The following is a 21,865-nucleotide window of genomic DNA, read 5'->3' as shown; positions in this document are numbered from 1 at the left end:
CCTGCAAGTTTGGAGGAGAGAACGGAGGAGGGGGAGGAGCCCCAGCATTAAGCGCAACCTTGGTGTTCTGAGGGAAATACGCTGACAGAGGGGAGATCTGAAAAATTTCGGGGAGAAGAGCTGTTACAAACCTCCAGCCTTTTCCTGGAGCCCACCTTTCCCACCAGCATCTCCAGAAAGAAACCAGGGCATGAAAGCCTTCACACCCCTCTTTCATATCTAGATCTTGTCCTGGTGTGTCCGGAATTGGTGCGTTTTTGGTCTCACTAACTTCAAGAATGAAGCCACAGACCCTCGCAGTTGAGTGTCACAGTTCTTAAAAGGCGGCGTGTCCGGAGTTTGTTCCTTCTGATGTTCGGATGTGTTCGGAGTTATTTCCTTCTGGTGGGTTCGTGGTCTCGCTGGCTCAGGAGTGAAGCTGCAGACCTTCCCCGTGAATGTCACAGCTCTTAAGGTGGCTTGTCTGGAGTTCATCGTTCCTGCCAGTGGGTTCATGGTCTCGCTGGCTTCAGGAGTGAAGCTGCAGACCTTCAGAGTGAGTGTTACAGCTCATAAAGGAAGTGTGGACCCAAAGAGTGAGCAGCAGCAAGATTTATTGCAAAGAGCGAAAGAACAAAGCTTCCACAGTATGAAACGGGACCCAATGAGTTGCCACTGCTGGCTCGGGCAGCCTGCGTTTATTCTCTTATCTGGCCCCACCCACATCCTGCTGACTGGTCCATTTTACAGAGAGCCGATTGGTCCATTTTACAGAGAGCTGATTGGTCCATTTTGACAGGGTGCTGATTGGTGCGTTTACAATCCCTGAGCTAGACACAAGAGTTCTCCAAGTCCCGAGTAGATTAGCTAGATACAGAGTGTCAACACAAAGGTTCTCCAAGTCCCCACCAGAGTAGTTAGATACAGTGTCGATTGGTGCATTCACAAACCCTGAGCTAGACACTGGGTGCTGATTGATGTGTTTACAAACCTTGAGCTAGATACAGAATGCCGATTGGTGTATTTACAATCCCTTAGCTAGACATAAAGGTTCTCCAAGTCCCCACCAGAGTAGCTAGATACAGAGTGTTGATTGGTGCATTCACAAACCCTGAGCTAGACACTGGGTGCTGATTGGTGTGTTTACAAACCTTGAGCTAGACACACAGTGCCGATTGGTGTATTTACAATCCCTTAGCTAGACACAAAGGTTCTCCAAGTCCCCGCCAGACTCAGAAGCCCAACTGGCTTCACCCAGTGGATCCCGCACTGGGCCGCAGGTGGAGCTGCCTGCCAGTCCCGTGCCATGCACCTGCACTCCTCAGCTCTTGGGTGGTCGATGGGACTGGGCGCCATGGAGCAGGGGGCTGTGCTCCTCAGGGAGACTCGGGCTGCACAGGAGCCCACGGAGTGAAGGGGAGGCTCAGGCACGGTGGGCTGCAGGTCCCGAGCACTGCCCTGCGGCAAGGCAGCTAAGGCCCGGCGAGAATTGAGCATAGCAGCTGCTGGCCCTGGTGCTAATCCCCTCACTGCCCGGGGCCGGCAGGGCCGGCCGGCGCTCCAAGTGCCACGTCCACCCGGAATCACGCTGGCCGGCAAGCACCGCGTGCAGCCCCAGTTCCCACCCGCGTCTCTCCCTCCACACCTTCCCGCAAGCTGAGGGAGCTGGCTCCGACCTTGGCCAGCCCAGAAAGGGGCTCCCACAGTGCAGCGGTGGGCTGAAGGGCTCCTCAAGCGCGGCCAGAGTGGGCGCCAAGACCGAGAAGGAGCTGAGAGCGAGCGAGGGCTGTGAGGGCTGCCAGCATGCTGTCACCTCTCACTGAGGGCTGTACCCGTCTATCTCCTTCCCGTCAGTTCATGCAATTCCAGGGACTTAGCCGTCTGGGTTCCCAACAAAATGGGTGTTTGCAAAGACAAGAACAAGGAAAGAGAAGACTTCTGAAACACAGATATGTGGGGAGAGGGGAATGGAACAGTGCTGTTTAATGGGGACAGAGTCTCAGTTTTACAAAGATGAAAAGAGTTCTGGAAATGGATGGTGGTGATGGTTGCACAACATCGTGAGTGGAGTTAATGCCACTGAAATGTACACTTAAAAATGGTTAAGATGACAGGAGGCTGAGACGGGAGAATTGCTTGAACCTGGGAGACAGAGGTTGCAGTGAGCCAAGATCGCGCCACTCCAGTCCAGCCTGGGCGACAGAGCAAGACTCCATCTCAAAAAAAAAAAAAAAAAAAAAAGGTTAAGATGGTCCAGGCGCGGTAGCTCACACCTGTAATCCCAGCACTTTCAGAGACCAAGGTGGGAGAATCATTCAAGCCCAGGAGTTCCAGACCAGTGGGACCCCCGTCTATACAAAAAATTTAAAAATTAGGCCGGGTGCGGCGGCTCACACCTGTAATCCCAGCACTTTGGGAGGCTGAGGTGGGTGGATCACTTGAGGTCTGGAGTTCGAGACCAGCCTGGCCAACATGGTGAAACCCCATTTCTACTAAAAATACAAAAATTAGCTGGGCACGGTGGCTCACGCCTGTAATCACAGCACTTTGGGAGGCCGAGGTGGGTGGATCACCTGAGGTCAGGAGTTTGAGACCAGCCTGGCCAACATAGTGAAACCCCGTCTCCACTAAAAATACAAAAATTATCAGGCCTGTAATCCCAGCTACTCGGGAGGCTGAGACAGGAGAATTGCTTGAACCCAAGAGGCAGAGGTTGCGGTGAGCATTGATCGCACCACTGCACTCTAGCCCGGGTGACAGCGAGACTCAGTCTCAAAAAAAAAAAAAAATTAGCCAGGCTTAGTGGTGCATGCCTGTAGTCCCAGCTACTGGGGAGGCTGAGGTGAGAAGATTACATGAACCCAGGAACTGGAGGCTACAGTGAGCCATGGTTGCACCAATGTACTCCAGCCTGGGCAACAGAATGAGATCCTATCTCAAAAACAAAAAAAGGGTTCAGATGGTAAATTTTATGTTGTGTATATTTTACCACAATCAAAAGAAGGAAGGAAGGGAAGGAAAGAAAGAAAAAGAAAATAAGAGAAGAGGCCAGGAATGGTGGCTCATGCCTGTAATCCCAACACTTTGGGAGGCTGAGCGGGGAGGATTCCAAGAGTGGGGCCAAGAGTTTGAGATCAGCCTGAGTAACATAGCAAGACCACATCTCTACAAAAAATTTAAAAATAAGCTGGGTGCAATGGCCTGCTCCTGTGGTCCCAGCCATGATTGCACCACTGTACTACAGTTGGTAACACAGCAAGGCTGTCTCTAAAAAAGAAAAAAATAGAAGAAAAGGAAGAAAGAAAGCCAGATGTGGTGGCTCACGCTTGTAATCCCAGCACTTTGGGAGGCCAAGGCGGGTGGATCACTTGAGGCCAGAAGTTTGAGACCAGCCTGGCCAAATGGTAAAACCCCGTCTCTACTAAAAATATAAAAAATTAGTCAGGTGTGGTGGTGCGTGTCTGTAATCCCAGCTACTCAGGAAGCTGAGGCAGGAGAATCGCTTGAACCCAGGAGCTGGAGGTTGCAGTGAACTGAAATTGCGCCACTACACTTCAGCCTGGGCAACAGAACCAGATGCTGTCTCAAAAAAAAAAAAAAGGCCTGACATGGTGGCTCACGCCTGTAATCCCAGCACTTTGGGAGACCGAGGCGGGCAGATCACAAGGTCAGAAGATTGAGACCATCCTGGCTAACACAGTGAAACCCCGTCTCTACTAAAAATACAAAAAATTAGCTGGGCGTGGTGGTGGGCATCTGTAATCCCAGCTACTTGGGAGGCTGAGCCAGGAGAATCTCTTAAACCCGGGAGACAGAGGTTGCAGTGAGCCCAGATCACGCCACTGCATTCCAGCCTGGGCGACACAGTGAGACTCTCTCTCAAAAAAAAAAAAGAAGAAGAAGAAGAAAAAGAAGAATAGATAAGAAAATAAAGTTTATTCACTGACGAGATCAAGCTCCAACTCCTCAGCAGGACACACAAGGCCACATAGCCCAAGGAGCCCCCACCTGCCCTCACTCCATCTCAGCCTCTCCATGGTTCATCCACATCACACGCCCTCCCAGATCTTTGATACCCAGCAGGCTCAGACTAATATGTCAGGAACTGTGTGAGATTAATAAGAACAACATTTCTTATATATATTGAGAAATATATATATATCTCATATATCGAGCACTTTCTGTATGCCAAGCACTATGCTAGACATTAAAATGTCTACATGATTTCATCAAATCTTCACAGTAACCTTCTAAGATAGAGAAACTTCCCATTTTGTAGATGGGGAAACAGTAATAGAGGTTTAGTCATTTGTTCAACTTCGCACATCTAACAACTCGTTTCTTTTGTTTTTTTATTTTTTTGTTTTCTTGTTCCGAAGTCTTGCTCTGTTGCCCAGGCTGGAGTGCAATGGTGCAGTCTCAGCTCACTGCACCCTCCGCCTCCCGGGTTCAAGCGATTCTCCTGCCTCAGCCTCCCCAGTAGCTGGGATTATGGGAGCCCGCCACCACGCCCAGCTAATTTTTTGTATTTTTAGTAGAGATGGGGTTTCACCATGCTGGCCAGGCTGGTCTTAAACTCCTGATTTCAGGTGATCCGTTCACCTTAGCCTCCCAAAGTGCTGGGATTACAGGCACGAGCCACCGCGTCCAGCCATAACTCATTTCTTTGATGGTCCTTAGTAGAACTAGCAACCAGGTTTCTTGGCATCTCAGATACCTCTGCTAAAGCATTTTACATGTCTATCTCTCTCTCAAGACCCTGGTTCTGGCTGGGCCCAGTGGCTCACGCCCTTAATCCCAGCACTTTGGGAGGCTGAGGTGGGCAGATCACCTGAGGTCAGGAGTTTGAGACCAGCCTGGCCAACATGGTGAAACTTTATCTCTACTAAAAATACAAAAATTAGCCAGGTATGGTGGTGCATGCCTGTAATCCCAGTTACTCGAGAGGCTGAGGCAGGAGAATCACTTGAACCCGGGAAGCAGAAGTTGCAGTGAGCCAAGGTCATGCCATTGCACTCCAGCCTGGGCAATAGAGGGAGACTCTGTCTCAAAAGAAAAAAAAAAAAAGGCTGGGTGCGGTGGCTCACACCTGTAATCCCAGCACTCTGGGAGGCCGAGACAGACAGATTACCTGAGGTCAGGAGTTCGAGACCAGCCTGGCCAACATGGTGAAACCCCGTCTCTACTAAAAGTACAAAAATTAGCCAGGTGTGGTGGCACATGCCTGTAGTCCCAGCTACTTGGGAAGCTGAGACAGGAGAATTGCTTGAGCCTGGGAGACAGAGGTTTCAGTGAGCTGAGATCATGTCACTGCACTCCAGCCTGGCTGAAAGAGCGAGACTCTGTCTCAAAAGAAAAAAAAAGGCCAGGCACAGTGGCTCACGCCTGTAATCCCAGCACTTTGGGAGGCCGAAGCGGGTGGATCACGAGGTCAGGAGATGGAGACCATCCTGGCTAACATGGTGAAACCCCATCTCTACTAAAAATACAAAAAAATTGGCCAGGCGTGGTGGCAGGTGCCTGTAGTCCCAGCTACTCGGGAGGCTGAGGCAGGAGAATGGCGTGAACCCAGGAGGCAGAGCTTGCAGCGAGCCAAGATCACGCCACTGCATTCCAGCCTGAGCGAAAAAGCGAGACTCCGTCTCAAAAAAAAAAAAAAAAAAAAAAAAGACCCTGGTTCTCCAGCCCAGTACCAAGTTTTATATTCATGTTTAGAGTCCCTGTGGTGGGCTACACAGTATTTGACCAATGTATCAGCAGCCAATACATGTTAATTGAATGAAAGTTGGGGGGGCCGCAGCAAGAAGGGAGGGAGAGAGAGAGAGAGGCAGTGGGAAGGATGGGGTGAGTGGGTAGATCAGGCCCAGAGGCTTTAGTGTGTGCTGCCAAGCTCTGAAAAGTTTTTGGGGGTGTGGGGAAGGCAGGGGACACTGGGCAGGCATCGTAGGTGCCCTTGGTTGGGGGCCTGGCAAAGTCGATGTCAAAGCGAAGTCAGTCTTAATGAAAGAGTGTAGACAGCTCTGGATGGTAATCAGGAATCCTGGAATCTAGGGCAGGCTGGGGAAAGAGAGGTTGGGGGCACAGTGTCCTGGAGAGGGTGGGGTGGAGGGAGGAGAGAAAAGCCAGCTCCGAGGAGATTCCAGGGACAAAAGGTCAGGATATTGGCACTCTGAACAACCCCCTTGGTGGGTGCCCAGGTACATCCGGGCTCTTTAACCCCCCTCCCTGCTGGCTCGCACTCCACAGGCCTCTACAGGATGACTTCTTTTCATTATTCAGGTCTCTGCTCAAATGACTTCCCTGACCACCCAGCTAATGTTGCCCCTCCCCTCCCCCTCCTATTATATTACAGGGTTTTGTTCCCTTTATTGCTCTAACCGCTATCTGAAATAATCATGCTTATTTATTTGTGTTCTTGTTTGTGTCTGCTTCCCCTCTACTATGCTATAAGTTCCATCAGAGCGGGGATAGTGTTTGTCCTTTTCTTTTTTCTTTCTTTCTTTTTTTTTTTTTTTTTTTTTTTTTTGAGACGGAGTCTCGCTCTGTCGCCCAGGCTGCAGTGCAGTGGTGCGATCTCCGCTCACTGCAAGCTCCACCTCCCGGGTTCACGCCATTCTCCTGCCTCAGCCTCCCAAGTAGCTGAGACTACAGGCGCCGCCACCACGCCCGGCTAGGATGGTCTTGATCTCCTGACCTCATGATCCGCCCGTCTCAGCCTCCCAAAGTGCTGGGATTACAGGCGTGAGCCACCGCGCCCAGCCTGTGTTTGTCCTTTTCACCAACGAATCCTCAGTATCTAGAACAGTGCCTAGTACATAGCGGGTGCTCAGGTGGCCTAGGTTAGCCCTGAACGTCAACAAGGGGCCAGAGTTAAATGTGGATGCCCTCTCCATTGCTGAAGGCTCCACTACCAACACTGCTGGCTGGGTGGAGGCAGTTGTAGATCCTGAGAGGGTCTATAGGGTCAAGATTAGGAGAGGTAGAAGGTGGGGCTTGGGATTTGTGTCTTCTACCCTACAGACTCCCCAGGGCCTCCTTACCCTGGGGTCATTTAGGTCCCGGCTGATCTCTGCAGAAGGGGACAGCAGCTCCAGTGAGTGACTCAGCCTGCTGCCTGGGTTACTGGTGAAAAGATTCTTGTAAGAAACTAGGAGTCTTGGACACTGGGATTCTCATGGGGTCTGGAGATGGAGGATGCTTTAACCTAATGGTTCTTTTTAAGTTTTTTTTTTTTTTTTTTTTTTTTTTGAGACAGAGTCTCACTCTGTCACCCAGGTTGGAGTGCAGTGGCGCAATCTCGGCTCACTGCAACCTCCACCTCCCAGGTTCAAGCAATTCTCCTGCCTCAGCCTCCCGAGTAGCTGGGATTACAGGCGCCCGCCATCATGCCCAGCTAATTTTTGTATTTTTAGTAGAGACGGGATTGCACTATGTTGGCCAGGTTGGTCTCAAACTCCTGACTTCAGGTGATCCGCCCACCCCGGCCTCCCAAAGTGCTGGGATTAAAGGTGTGAGCTACCACACCTGGCTGACCTAATAGTTCTTGAGAGGAAAGAGGATGGGGGGCTTTAGCCCCAGGGCTCCTTAGTAGGCTGGGAGCTTTGGGCTAGGTCACAAGGGTTCCTAAGAGGGCTGAAGACTGGGAGCTGAGGGGTAGGGGCTATGGGCTTGGATACGAGGGTTCCCCAGGGAGGGATGCTGGGCACCAGCATTCTCTAGAGGTCTGTGGTTGAGAGCTGGGTCACCGTATTCTTTGAGGGCAGAGATATTCCTGAATCTGTCTGTTTTTCCCAGCTGGGACCAGCACAAGCCAGTTCTTGCTTAATGGAGTAGAGACAAATTTGTCTGGGAACGCAGCAAGTGGACCAAGACTAGGAGAGAGAGAGAGAGAAGCGACTTTCTCCCTCTGCTCTCCTCCCTTTTTCTTTCTCCCTGCCTCCACCCCTTTTTCCAGAACCCCTACCCACATCTCTCTGTGACCCTCTCACGCCCCCTGCTGCTTCTTCCCTGGGCAGCAATGGCCACTCCAAGGACCAGATGACTGAGATGTCAAAATCCCATCTCTTCCCTTCCTCCTGATCTCTCTGGACCAGCCACAGAGGCAGGAAACTGGTCTCAAAGGGAGTAGCTTCTGTGGAACGAGGTGGGTCCTGGCTTCCAGAAAGTGACCTGTATCCAGAGTATGTCTGTCTGTCGGGGTTTTTGCTGGGATCTCAGCCTAAGAAGTCCTCATTTCCAGCCAGACACGATGGCTCACGCCTGTAATCCCAGCACTTTGGGAGGCCGAGGCAGGAGGATCACCCGAGGTCAGGAGTTCTAGACCAGCCTGGCCAACATGGTGAAACCCCACCTCTACTAAAAATACAAAAAATTAGCTGGGGGTGGTGGTGCATGCCTGTAATCCCAGCTACTTGGGAGGCTGAGGCAAAAGAATCGCTTGAACCCGGGAGGCGGAGGTTGCAGTGAGCCGAGATCACGCCATTGCACTCCAGCCTGGGCAACAAGAGCGGGAAACTCCATCTCAAAAAAAAAAAAAAAAAGTCCTCATTTCCTTAGAGAACCTCTCCTTGACGCTCAGACTAAGTGAAGGCCTCCTCGTCTCCATGTTTTCTTTTTTTTTCTTTTTTCTTTTTTTTTGAGATGGACTCTTGCTCTATTGCCCAGGCTGGAGTGTAGTGGCGCGATCTCGGCTCACTGCAAGCTCCGCCTCCCGGGTTCACACCATTCTCCTGCCTCAGCCTCCCGAGCAGCCGGGACTACAGGCACCTGCCACCACGCCCAGCTAATTTTTTTGTATTTTTAGTAGAGACGGGGTTTCACTGTGTTAGCCAGGATGGTCTCAATCTCCTGACCTCATGATCCGCCCGCCTCTGCCTCCCAAACTGCTGGGATTACAGGCGTGAGCCACCACGCCTGGCCAGTCTCCATGTTTTCACAACTCTCCAATTCTTCTTTATCAGTGCTTCTAACTATCCACTTATTAGTTAGCCTTTGATGGATGTCTGCTTCCCTATGGGACTGTGGGCACCAAGAGGGTAGGAACCAGAGTGTTTTTGCTCATTAAGACAACTCAATACTTGGCACAGTGCCTGGTACATTGCTAGTGCACAGTGAATATTTGTTGAATAAATGAATAATCAGTAACTTTCAAAGGGGGTTCTTAGGTGGAGCTTTAATGGGAAGCGTCAGTGCCATTGCCTGGGCTCTGGGGGCAGCTGTGAGTCCAGATCTCATGGCTTCTGTTCAGGGCCTGGTCCACATCCAGCCTCTGACCTTGTGCCCAAAGGCCATTCAGGCAAAAAGAGGTAGAAGAGTCTTCTCCTAGAGGGAGGTAGTGCAAAGGAGGCATTAGAGCATTAAGGTGGCTCGGATCCAGAATCTTCTCCCCACTTTTCCACTCCTCCAACCTGAGTTTGCAAAAGCACTACCTTCCACTGCCCCCATATCTTCTTCTTGTGGCCTATTCTTCTTCCCTCCCAGAGGTTTCCTTCCCCTCAAAATGTGCCGCCTCCCTTGAGCTGTTTCCAATGTTGTGCTCGTGAACTTGAACATCATTCTCTCTTACCTGGTAAAGCCCCCAGGAAGAGACGCCCTTGAGGCTTGGCCCAGAGGTTAAGGAGGGGAGCCAGGCCTAAGGGAGGCAGGGCAAGGGCCTTCATCTTCGACCCTTGGCTCAAGACCACCCTGGACATACTCAGCTTCAGCTGAAGAGGGAGTCCCAAGACCAGGGGCAGATCCAGCCCTGGCCCCGACCCAGAAGACAACACCACCTTCTGCAGAGTGTGTGGGAAAGGGACGGTAGAGAGAGAGGGAAGAATGAGCCGGGCCTACTGCCTGTGGCCTCACCCCTAGCTGCCTTAATTCTGCCTCTTTGCTATGCCTCCACCTACTGGCCATTCTCACCACTTAAATCCTGCCCCAATTTTTTTTGGCTTGACCCTTTTTGAAACCACACCTGCCCCAAGTAAATATGCAGTCTAAGTCAAAACTGTTTGCTTGCTGTGGGGAGCTTCAAGATATGTCCCTCGCCCCTACCACCCACCTGAGTGCCATCCATAAGCCTTATTTTTATTTTTATTTTTTTGAGACAGGGTCTCACTGTGGCCCAGGTCAGAGTGCAGTGGCACATCATAGCTCACTGCAGCTTCAAACTCCTGGGCTCAAGTGAACCTCCTGCCTCAGGCTCCTAAGTAGCTAGGGCAGCAGACATGTGCTACCATGCCTGGCTAATTTTTTTTTTTTTTAGACAGAGGTCTCTGCTATGTTGCCCAGGCTGGTGTCAAACTCCTGGCCTCAAGTGATCCTCTGGTCTTGGCCTCCAGCACCTGGGATTACAGGCAAGCACCACCATGCCTGGCTAATTATTAATGAAAAACAATTCTGTGGAGCCAGTCTTGCTATGTTCCCTGGGCTGGAAGCCTTCCTAATATTGACATGTTGGACTCCCCTCTTCCCTCATTGCTCCAGGCTCCACTGAATACAGGCAACGCCCCACTGTCCCCCTTTACTTGATCTTGGAGGTGGAGACTGAGCCAAGATGGGTTCTCTGGTGTCCCAAGAGCAAGGAGGTGGCCTGAGCCTGCTGCCTGCTTGAGTCCCAGGTCCAAAGAGAAGGCCCAGGGCTCTGCATGAGGCTGGGGAATGTCTGTGGGGAGAAATGATTATCCTGAGGCCTCAAAGCTGGGGTCTCAAGGAGGAAAGGGGCCAGTGGTAGAGGGGGACAGAGGCAGGCTGAGCTGGCCAGGGTGGGAAAAATAGACTCCGAGGAAATCTACCTCGGAGATTGAATTCTGCCTGAGTGCCTGGAGGGAGAAATATCCCGGGATTTGATTCTACATCACAGCTTCTGAGGCTAGTGGGGGCAGATGCTGAGATCTCGGCCTGTTTGTCCAGCCAGGAATCCCGGCGCAGGCAGCCATCCAGGGCAGGAACCAGCTGGAGTGTGACAGAGATAAGATACGGGGATGTAGAAATCAGGGCATCGGAGCCGCAGTCCCGACCTCCCTGCCCTCAGTTGACTCCCCTCTGAGCATTTGGCCTCCCCCTTGCAGCTCTCAACCCTTCCCCTCTCCCTAAAAGTGTGGACTTAGATTCCCATGGCCAGCCACCCAGCAGTGCTTTACCAAGCCTTGGCTAGGGTTCCATCCCTGGGGTGTAGTTACCGGCAACCGAAGGTTGGAAGCGGGGAAGAGCAGCCCCCCAAGCGCAATCCTCATGATGGGATGGCGTTTGCTGGTCAGGGGCCCAGAGACCTGTCTCAGGCACAGCACCTCCTCCCCATCCACCTTCAGCAGCACAGAGTCCCCCTCCATCTTGACTTCCACCTGCAGGAAGGTGGGAAGCAGAATCAGAGGCCCCTGGGATCTGTTTCTGCCACCTTCCTGTGAGGCAGCCTAGTACTATAGTGGAAAGAACATGCCTTAAAGAAGCAGCTAGCATGCTGCTAGCCTTGGGTCACTCAGCTCTTGTCACTTATATACTGACTGAGCCTTAGAATTCCCATCAGAAAAGATGGGGCCAAGAATAGCTACTATGTGGGGGTTCGTGTGGATTAAACGAGATGACAGTGGTAAAGGGATGCCCAATAACTTGGTTTTGTTCCCTTTCCTCAGACCAGCTCCAGACACCCCTCCCCTGAGGACCAGAGCTAGCTTACCTGGTGCCATCTCCCATCATCCAGCCGTGGTCCAGCACCCACCGTAAGCTGGGCCCAGTGATTGTGCAGTTGGATCTCAGGCCTGCCGTCTCGAAGTCCCAGCATAAACCAGTCATCCTTAGGGTTGGTATCCCCATAAAAAATCACTCCCTCTGGGTCCCAGGTTCGAACCTCAAAGGAGGAGGAGGTTCTGGAAGGACACAGAAGGAAAGATTGTGTATGTCATGTGTCCTTTGAGAACCAGTGTGGGTTTGGGGGAGATGGTGTTCACAGATAAGGAAAGGAAGACAGGGAAAAGAGAAGAGCTGATGGAGAGAGGGCAGAGCCAGGGGACTGGGTCAAGGGCTAGGCCAACCCCATACTTTGTGATCTTGGTGAGGTCAAAGGTCATGACAGCGATAGGCTCTTGTCCTGGGCCATTGCTGAGGTGGACAGCCGGAGGGTCGTGGGCGCTCTATCAGAAAGAGAAAACAAACAAAGCTGAGTAGGGACATGTCAGAGACAGACAGAGGGAGAGGCCCTGCTACAGGGCCAGAGGAGAGAAGGGAAGACTGCATGAGCTGAGTGCCCTGTCCCACTCCTGCACCTGGGTGGGGAGAACAGGTCTCAGGGCCCATCCCTGGTGGGTGTGACGCAGTAGTAGCAACAGCAGCAACAGCAGCAGGCGCGAGGTGGCCAGTGGGCCTCTGCTCTCCATAATCAGCCACTGTCCACTCGGCGGCTCAGACAACTCTTGGGAGAATGTGTAGAGGCAGGCAGCCTTGCGTGTGGGCGGTGGAGGGTTAAAGGTTGCCCGGGGAGGAGGGGGTAAAGGAAACAGGGGCACTGACCCTTGACCCCTGCCCAGGGGCCCAGTCACAAGACTCAGCTATCACCCCTCTGGGGATCAATGGGGTGAAGGACAGAGTCCCCTCCACCATCATCCTCCACTGCCGAGAAAGTTTCTGAACTGGGAGAGGATATTCCATCTCCCCTCTCCTCCTCTAGGGCCTGATCTAGGTCCTCCAAGATTTCTGTCCACTCGGGGAGCCTGCATTCACAGGCCTGAGGTCTAGAAACAGTCCTCCCCTGCGTCCCAAGTAGCATCCTGTATCAGGACTAGAATGAGATAATGGAATCCTAAATTTCTAGCTGAGTGACCTTGGGCAAGTCACTTCACCTTTGTGCTTCAGTGTCCTTGTCTGTAAAATGAGGAAAATAATACTTTACGGGGTGACTGTGAAAGAGGGTTCATTGAGAAAATGCAGGCACAGTGCCTGGCATCTGGTCTGAACTCCTCCCCCAGTGTTTTCCCAGGCCTCTGAGGCCTGTCTCCCAAGAAGGTATTGTCTGTGTGTATGATTCAGTGAATATGAAGAAGGGACCTGCCCCTACCTCTCAGTTATCTTCCCTTATCCATTTATTACAGGGCCTAAACAGTCTAGCAGTAGAAATCACCCACTCCCTGACCCATTTTATTTTATTTTATTTTATTTTATTTTATTTTATTTCATTTTATTTTATTCTATTTTAGACAGAGTCTTGCTCTATCACCTAGGCTGGAGTGCAGTGGCGTGATCTCAGCTCACTGCTGCCTCTGCCTCTCGAGTTCAAGCGATCCTCCTGTCTCAGCCTCCTTAGTAGTTGGGACTACAGGTGCACGTACCACCACGCCCAGCAAATTTTTTTGTGTTTTTAGTAGAGACGGGGATTTCACCACGTTGCCCAGGCTGATCTCGAACCTCTGACCTGAAATGATCCGCCCACCTCAGCCTCCCAAAGTACCTGGATTACAGGCATTAGCCACAAGGCCCGACCCTCCCTGACTCATTTTATTTTATTTATTTATTTTGAGATGGAGTTTCGCTTTTGTTGCCCAGGCTGGAGTGCAATGGCACGATCTCGGCTCACTGTAACCTCCACCTCCCAGGTTCAAGCGATTCTCCTGTCTCAGCCTCCCGAGTAGCTGGGAGTAAAGGCACACGCCACCACACCTGTCTAATTTTTGTATTTTTAGTAGAGACGGGGTTTCACCATGTTGGTCAGGCTGGTCTCAAACTCCTGATCTCAGGTGATCCGCCTGCCTCTGCCTCCCAAAATGCTGGGATTACAGGTGTGAGCCACTGTGCCCACCCCATGACCCATTTTAAAATGCAAATGACAGACCGGGCTTGGTGGGTCACATCTGTAATCCCAGCACTTTAGAAGGCTGAGGCGGGCAGATCACTTGAGGTCAGGAGTTCCAGACCAGCCTGGCCAACATAGTGAAACCCCGTCTCTACTAAAAATACAAAAATTAGCCAGGTATGGTTGCCCATGCCTGTAATCCCAGCTACTCCGAGGGTGAGGCAGGAGAATCGCTTGAACCCGGGAGGGAGAGGTTGCAGTGAGCCGAGATCGCGCCACTGCACTCCAGCCTGAGTGACAGAGTGAGAATCCGTTAAAACAAAAAAAAAAAGAGAAGAAAAAAGAAAAAAAAATTAGCCGGGGGTGCCGGTGCGCGACTGTAGTTCCAGCTACTCCAGAGGCTGAGGCAGGAGGATCGCTTGAACTCGGGAGGTGGAGGCTGCAGTGAGCAGAGATCGCGCCACTACACCCCAGCCTGGGCGACAAAGCAATACACCATCTCCAAAAATAAATAAATAAATATATAAAAATAAAACATTTAAAAAATGCAAATGCCCCCAAGAGGTAACACTTCATGCTACTCAAGAGCTGCAGGAAACAGCTTTCAGAGCTGAGGGTCTTAAGGCTTACCCAGGGTCTGGGCGGGTGAGTGAGCCTGAGGCTAAAGCAGGTTATCGCTGCATATGTCAATTTAAAAAGCACTGCGGGGGAGCCTTTGAACCGCGGGGTATCTCGACCCAGGTTGGGACACCCACACAACCGCAAGGAAGCCGCTTCACTCCAACCTTGAACTCTACCCAGGAGCCCAGTCACAAGATCCAGCTGTCGGGGGTGGGGCTTGGGGGGGGACGCGGCCGTGCCTGTTCTCCAAGCTGATTGGCTGACGGTTGTGCCCCCTGCTGCGTCAGAATTCGAGGGGGTGGGGCTTTGCCCGGACAGAGGATCTCCTCGCTGGCCTACTCTCTCCTCCCGTACGGCGCCGGAATCCCAGCTCCACTTACCAGGCCGCGGCTACCCTGCCGTCCCCCCCGACTCCCGCCACCCCGCTCTCCCAGGCTCTTCAGGATCCAAGTCTGTAGGCCCTTTAAGGGGTCTAATTGCCGTTTGCGGGGCCCTGGGACTTTGATCCCAGACAGCGAGGATCCGGATGGCTTCCGTGCGGATCCGAGAGGCCAAGGAGGGAGACTGTGGAGATATCCTGAGGCTGATTCGGGTGAAGACTGCGGGCCGGAAACCCGGGGGTCAGAGTGGCGCGGCCAGAGCGGGGTCGTAGGAGGCGGGGGCAGGGGGAGGGGCTCGCCTTGGGAACCTGCTCCGGGAGCAGCGGGGCCCTTCTGCTCTAATCTAGCTTCCGTACCCACGCCTTAGGAGCTAGCCGAATTCGAAAAACTCTCGGATCAGGTGAAGATCAGTGAAGAAGGTGGGGGCTCAGCGCCCAGGTTCTGGCGGAGGCTGGGGAGGAAATGAGGGATGGGTTCCCCAGGCGACAGCTCCAGGCTGGGCATACACCCACGTCCTCTTTCTCTATATCTTTGTCACAACTCCAATCTCGGCAGCCCTGAGAGCAGATGGCTTTGGAGACAATCCTTTCTATCACTGTTTGGTAGCAGAGATTCTTCCAGCGCCCGGGAAGCTACTGGGTAAGAGCACCTGGCCCTTAGAAGTCCCCCACTCCAGCCGGCCTCAGAGGTCTCCCCACAGGCTCCCAGAAGCCTTACTCCCCTTTTCTCTCTCTCAGGGCCCTGCGTGGTGGGCTATGGGATATACTATTTCATCTACAGTACATGGAAGGGACGCACCATTTATCTGGAGGATGTCTATGTGATGCCGGAATATCGGGGTACTGGGCAGAAGCTGAGGCTGGGGTGGGAGCAAAGCACCCCACAGACCCCACTGTTATCCCCTGTCCCCAGAGCCCAGCCGGTGTCCTTTTCTGATCCCCTTCAGCTCAAACAATAGCTATTTTTTGCCTCTTTCTCTCCACAACAGGTCAAGGGATTGGTTCCAAAATAATCAAAAAGGTGGCTGAGGTGAGGAGATGGGTGGGGTGACAAGTGAGGACCTGAAGAAGCAAGGGTATATGGAGGGGGGACCCTGGTTGAAAGAGGGAGTGAGAAAACCTTTTTCTTTTTTGACCCCAGAAAAGTTAGTGTTGTCTTCTCCCACAGGTGGCCTTGGATAAGGGCTGCTCCCAATTCCGCCTGGCCGTCCTGGACTGGAACCAGAGGGCCATGGACTTGTACAAGGCCCTAGGAGCCCAAGATCTGACGGAAGCTGAGGGCTGGCACTTCTTCTGCTTTCAAGGAGAGGCAACGAGAAAGTTGGCAGGAAAGTGACGCCATCCCTAGGAGGATCTCTCTCTTGAGTTTCTCCTTCCCCATCAGCTGAAGCACTCTTCAGAGACTACGTCCACAGACACTGATGCTGAGGCCTCCCTGGAGGAAGGAGGGTTGGGGGTGCCTATCCTCAAGTATTGGAAGAGCAGAATTGAGGGAGAGACCTTTCTTCCTTGTTGAGGGTGAAAAATAAATAAGAATTACATGTCCTGATGTGGTGTTGGGTCTTTCTTTTATTTCTTTTTCTTTTTTTTTTTTTTGAGACAGAGTCTCTGTCGCGCACGCTGGAGTGCAGTGGTGCGAACTCCGCTCACTGCAACCTCTGCCTCACGGGTTCAAGCAATTATCCTGCCTCAGCCTCCCGAGTAGCTGGGACTACGGGTGCGCACCACCATGCCCGGCTAATTTTTAGTAGAGACGGTGTTTCACCATACTGGCCAGGCTGGTCTCCAACTCCTGATCTTGTGATCCGTCTGCCTCGGCCTCGAAAAGTGCTGGGATTACTGGTGTGAGCCACTGCACCCAGTCCAAAGTCTTTTTTTTTTTTTTTTTGAGATCAAGTCTTGCTGTTGTCCTCAGGCCAGAGTGCAAGGAGTGCAAAGGTTTGATCTTGGCTCACTGCAACATCCGCCTCCCGGGTTCAAGTGATTCTCCTGCCTCAGACTCCCGAGTAGCTGGGATTACAGGCGCCTGCTACCACATGCGGCTAATTTTTGTATTTTTAGTAGAGACGGGGTTTCACCTTGTTGGCCAGGCTGGTCTCAAATTCCTGACCTCAGGTAGTCCGACTGCCTCGGCCCCCCAAAGTGCTGGGATTACAGGTGTGAGCCACCGCGCCCAGCCCACAGTCTTTTCTTTTTATTTTTTATTTTTTTGAGACAGAGTCTCGCTCTGTCACCCAGGCTGGAGGGCAGTGGTGAGATCTCGGCTCACTGCAAGCTTTGCCTCTTGGGTTCTCACCATTCTCCTGCCTCAGCCTCCTGAATAGCTGGGACTACAGGCCCCCACCACCACGCCCGGCTAAGTTTTTGTATTTTTAGTAGAGACGGGGTTTCACTGTGTTAGCCAGGATGGTCTCGATCTCCTGACCTCGTGATCCACCCACCTTGCCTCCCAAAGTGCTGAGATTACAGGCGTGAGCCACCGCGCCTGGCCCGACAGTCTTCATTTTCAGTCTGGTATGCCCTACAAAAGCTCATGCCTGGCCGGGCTCAGTGGCTTATGCCTGTGATCCCAGCAGTTTGGGAGGCCGAGGCGGGTCGATCATCTGAGGTCAGTAGTTCGAGAGCAGCCTGACCAACATAGCAAAACCCCATCTCTACTAAAAATACAAAATTAGCTAGGCGTGGTGGCAGGCGCCTGTAATCCCAGCTACTCAGGAGGCTGAGGCAGGAGAATCGCTTGAACCTGGGAGATGGAGGTTGCAGTGAGTCAAGATCATGCCACTGCACTCCAGCCTGGGCAACAAGAGCAAAACTCCATCTCCAAAAAAAAAAAAAACACGCCTGTAATCCCAGCATTTTGGATTTTGGGAGGCCGGCAAATTGCTTGAGCCCAGGAGTTCAAGAGCAGCCTGGCCAACATAGGAAAGCAAAGTCTCGTCTCTACAAACAATACAAAAAAAGCCAGCACGCAATGGCGTGCTCCTCTAGGCCCAGCTATTGGGGAGGCTGAGGCATGAGAATCGCTTGATCCCAGGAAGTGGAGGTTGCAGTGAGCCGAGATCATGCCACTGCACTCCAGCCTGAGTGACAGAGCCATACCCAGTCTCAAAAACAAAAACAAAACAGCAACAACAAAAATCTCAACACTTTGAGAGGTTGAGGGTGGAGGATCACTTGAGCCCAGGAGTTCAAGACCAGCCTAGGCAACATGGGCAAGACCACATCTCTACAAAATTAGGCCGGGTGCAGTGGTTTATCCTTATAATCCCAGCACTTTGGGAGGCAGGCAGATCACTTGAGGTCAGGAGTTCGAGACCAGCCTGGCCAACATGGTGAAATCCCATCTCAACTAAAAATACAAAAATTAGCTGGGTGTGGTGGCACCCATGTAATTCCAGCTACCTGGGAGGTTGAGGCATGAGAATCGCTTGAACCCGGGTGGCAGAGGTTGCAGTGAGCTGAGATTGTGCCACCGCACTCCAGCCTGGGTGACAGATGGAGACTCTGTCTCAAAAAAAAAAGAAAATGGCCGGGCGTGGTGGCTCACGTCTGTATCCTAACACTTTGGGAGGCCAAGGTGGGTGGATCACTGGAGGTCAGGAGTTTGAGACCAGCCTGGCGAACAGGGTGAAACCCTGTTTCTACTAAAAATACAAAAATTAGCTGGTCTTGGTGGTGCAAGCCTGTAATCCCAGCTACTTAGGAGGCTGAGGCAGGAGAATCACTTGAACCTAGGAGGTGGAGTTTGCAGTGAGCCGAGATTGCACTACTGCACTCTGGGCGACAGAGCAAGACTCTGTCTAAAACAAACAAACAAACCCAAAGAAAACAAAAACTAAATAAATAAAATTTGCCCAGGTCAGTAGCAAATGCCTGTAGTCCCAACTACTCAGGAGGCTGAGGTGGGAGGATCACCTGAACCCTAGAGGTCGAGGCTGAAGTGAGTCACGTTTGCGCCACTACACTCCAGCCTGAGTGACAGAGTGAGACCTTGTCTCAAAACAAAAAGGCATGCGCCACTACGCCTGGCTAATTTTGTGTTTCTAGTAGAGATCAGGTTTCTCCATGTTGGTCAGGCTGGTCTCCAATTCTGACCTCAGGTGATCTGCCCACCTCGGCCTCCAAAAGTGCTGGGATTGCAGGCGTGAGCCACTGTGCCCGGCCAATACTTCCAAAATTTATCTTGCCCCCATCTTGTTTTGTCTTTGGTTTTCAGAGTTTACTTTTTTTTTTTTTTTGAGACGGAGTCTCGCTCTTTCCCCTAGGCTGGAGTGCAGTGGCGCGATCTCGGCTCACTGCAAGCTCTGCCTCTCAGGTTCGTGCCATTCTCCTCCCTCGGCCTCCCAAGTAGCTGGGACCACAGGCGCCTGCCACCACGCCCAGCTAATTTTTTTTTTTTTTTGTATTTTTAGTTGAGACGGGGTTTCACTGTGTTAGTCAGGATGGTCTCGATCTCCTGACCTCATGATCTGACCACCTCGGCCTCCCAAAGTACTGGGATTACAGGCGTGAGCCACCGTGCCCAGCCCAGGGTTTACATTTTTAATGTTATTACCCTCACCTTGGTCCCAGATCTTACTAATATTCATAGAATATCTTTGCACTCCAGTATCACTCCATTTTCACAACCACCCCCATGTCTACATCCTTGGGCTCCAGCCCATTCATCACTTCATTAGCCTTCTATAAAATGATCCTGGCCAGGCCAGGCGCAGTGGCTCACGCCTGTAATCCCAGCACTTTGGGAGGCCAAGGTGGGCAGATCACCTGATGTCAGAAGTTCCAGACCAGCCTGGTCAACATGGTGAAACCCTGTCTCTACTAAAAATACGAAAATTAGCTGGGCGTGGTGGTGGGCACCTGTAATCCCAGCTACTTGGGAGGCCGAGGCAGCAGAATTGCTTGAACCCGGGAGGTGGAGGTTGCAGTGAGACAAGATTGAGCCACTGCACTCCAGCCTGGGTGACAGAGTGAGACTCCCTCTTACAAAAGAAAAAAAAAAAAGTGATCCTATTAGGTGTTGGGGCTGATTGGAGTGGGGTGAAAAGGGCCTGGGTTCTGTCCATTCTAAGGGAAACAGAGTGGAGGGTATTTAGGCTAATGGCTTTTTAAAGGGAGAATAAAGAAAACTTGGGCTGGGCGTGGTGGCTCACACCTGTAATCCCAGCACTTTGGGAGGCCGAGGTGGGTAGATCATTTGAGGTCAGGAGTTTGAGACCAGCCTGACCAACATGGTGAAACCCTGTCTCTACTAAATACAAAAAAAAAAAAAAAATTAGCCGGGCATGGTGGCGCATGCCTGTAATTCCAGCTACTTGGGAGGCTGAGGCAGGAGAATCGCTTGAACCCGGGAGGCGGAGGTTGCAGTGAGCCAAGATTGCGCCACTGCACTCCAGCCTGGGCAACAGAGCAAAACTCCATCTAAAAAAAAAAAAAATTAAAATGTCTCTCAAATCTGTCCATAGCTCTATCCTTACTTGCAAAGTTCTCACTCTTTGAAAATTGCCACAACCTCCTTACTGGTCTCCCAGCCTCCTTCTGTAATTTCTCCCCCAATTCCATGGGATTTTTTTTTCCACAGATATACATTATGTACTTTATTTTATTTTATTATTTAAATTTAATTTATTTCTTTATTTTGAGACCAGTTTATGCAGCTGGTTTTTGTTTGTTTGTTTGTTTGTTTTTTTAGACGGAGACTCGCTCTGTTGCCCAGGCTGGAGTGTAGTGGCATGATCTTGGCTCACTGCAACCTCTGCCTCCCAGGTTCAAGTGATTCTCCTGCCTCAGCCTCTTGAGTAGCTGGGATTACAGGCGTGCACCACCACGCCCAGCTAATTTTTGTATTTTTTTTAGTAGAGATGGGTTTTCACCATGTTGGCCAGGCTGGTCTCAAACTCCTGACCTCAGATGATCTGCCCGCCTCGGCCTCCCAAAGTGCTGGGATTACAGGTGCGAGCCACTGTGTCAAGCCCATAATTTTTGTATTTTTAGTAGACATGGGGTTTCTCTGTGTTGGCCAGGCTGGTCTCGAAATCCTGGCCTCAAGCAATCCTCCATCCACATAAATGATAATACATTTGCCCACGTGGCGATCAAATCCACAACCTTGGTGTTAGCACCTGGCTCTAACCAACTGAGCTAACTGGCTATTGCAAATCTTGATTTTTTTTTTTTTTTTTTTTTTTTTGTGACAGGGTCTTGCTCTGTTGCCCAGGCCAAGTGCAGTGGTGTGATCATGGCTCACTGCAACCTTGACCTCCTGGGCTCAAGTGATTCTCCCACCTCAGCCTTTCAAGTATCTGGGATCACAGTCAGGTGCTATCAAGCCTGGCTAATGAAAGCAAAATTTTTGGCTGGGCACGGTGGCACATGCCCGTAATTCTAGCACTCTGGGAGGCCGAGGCAGGTGGCTCACCTGAGGTCAGGAGTTCGAGACCAGCCTGACTACCACGGTGAAACCCTGTCTCTACTGAATACAAAAAAATTAGCTGGGTGTGGTGGCACATGTCTGTAATCCGAGCTATTTGGGAAACTGAGACAGGAGAATCGCTTGTACCTGGGAGGCAGAGGTTGTAGAGAGCCGAGATCGCACCATTGCACTCCAGCCTGGGTAACAAGAGCAAAACTCCGTCCCCCCAAAAAACAAAAAAAAAAATTATTAATCTGGGCACCGTAGCTCACGCCTGTAATCCCAGCACTTTGGAAGGCCGAGGCGGGTGGATCACTTGAGGTCAGGAGTTCGAGACCAGCCTGGCTAACATGGTGAAACCCCACCCGTCTCTACTAAAAATACAAAAATTAGCCAGATGTGGGGGCAAACGGCTGTAATCCAAGCTACTTGGGAGGCTCAGGCAGGAGGATCTCTTGAACCCGGGAGGCAGGGGTTGCAGTGAGCCAACATCGTGCCACTGCACTCTAGCCTAGGCAACAGAGTAAGACTCTGTCTCAAAAGACAAACAAACAAACAAACAACAAATTTTTTATTGGAGACTAGGTCTCACTATGTTGTCCAGGCTAGTATTGGACTCCAGAGCTCGAGCAATCCTCCCACTTTGGCCTCCCAAAGGAGGGAGGATTACAGGTGTGAGCCACCACGCCTGGCCAGTATTACCACTTCTTGA

General features: G+C 51.6%; 2 protein-coding genes across 9 annotated transcripts; one reads left to right on the top strand and one right to left on the bottom strand.

Moving 5' to 3' along the window:
* Window positions 1-9,124: 9,124 nt before the first annotated feature.
* On the bottom strand, window positions 9,125-14,651 carry SHBG (sex hormone binding globulin). 7 transcript variants are annotated; one of them, XM_016931466.4, is made up of 8 exons: window positions 14,372-14,651; window positions 11,998-12,089; window positions 11,636-11,825; window positions 11,142-11,303; window positions 10,755-10,914; window positions 10,488-10,624; window positions 9,545-9,752; window positions 9,125-9,300 (listed from the first exon to the last, which is right to left on the bottom strand). In XM_016931466.4, the coding sequence occupies exons 2-8, from the start codon at window positions 12,024-12,026 to the stop codon at window positions 9,152-9,154; spliced, it is 1,035 nt and encodes a 344-aa protein (XP_016786955.1). In that variant the 5' UTR covers window positions 12,027-12,089; window positions 14,372-14,651; the 3' UTR covers window positions 9,125-9,151. The 7 variants fall into 7 exon arrangements, with proteins under 7 accessions (XP_016786955.1, XP_016786951.1, XP_016786953.1 ...); XM_016931462.4 differs by lacking the exon at window positions 14,372-14,651 and adding an exon at window positions 12,222-12,397; XM_016931464.4 differs by lacking the exon at window positions 14,372-14,651 and adding an exon at window positions 12,222-12,385 and having other exon boundaries at window positions 9,545-9,610.
* On the top strand, window positions 14,645-16,290 carry SAT2 (spermidine/spermine N1-acetyltransferase family member 2). 2 transcript variants are annotated; one of them, XM_511959.6, is made up of 6 exons: window positions 14,645-14,954; window positions 15,110-15,161; window positions 15,298-15,381; window positions 15,480-15,581; window positions 15,731-15,771; window positions 15,910-16,290. In XM_511959.6, exons 1-6 carry the CDS (start codon window positions 14,889-14,891, stop codon window positions 16,075-16,077), a joined length of 513 nt encoding a protein of 170 aa, XP_511959.2. In that variant the 5' UTR covers window positions 14,645-14,888; the 3' UTR covers window positions 16,078-16,290. The 2 variants fall into 2 exon arrangements, with proteins under 2 accessions (XP_511959.2, XP_009430023.1); XM_009431748.4 differs by lacking the exon at window positions 15,480-15,581 and having other exon boundaries at window positions 14,671-14,954.
* The last annotated feature ends 5,575 nt before the right edge of the window (window positions 16,291-21,865 follow it).

Source organism: Pan troglodytes, chromosome 19 (assembly GCF_028858775.2).
Source record: "Pan troglodytes isolate AG18354 chromosome 19, NHGRI_mPanTro3-v2.0_pri, whole genome shotgun sequence".
Lineage (NCBI taxonomy): Eukaryota > Metazoa > Chordata > Mammalia > Primates > Hominidae > Pan > Pan troglodytes.
This window is presented reverse-complemented; position numbering and strand designations above follow the sequence as displayed.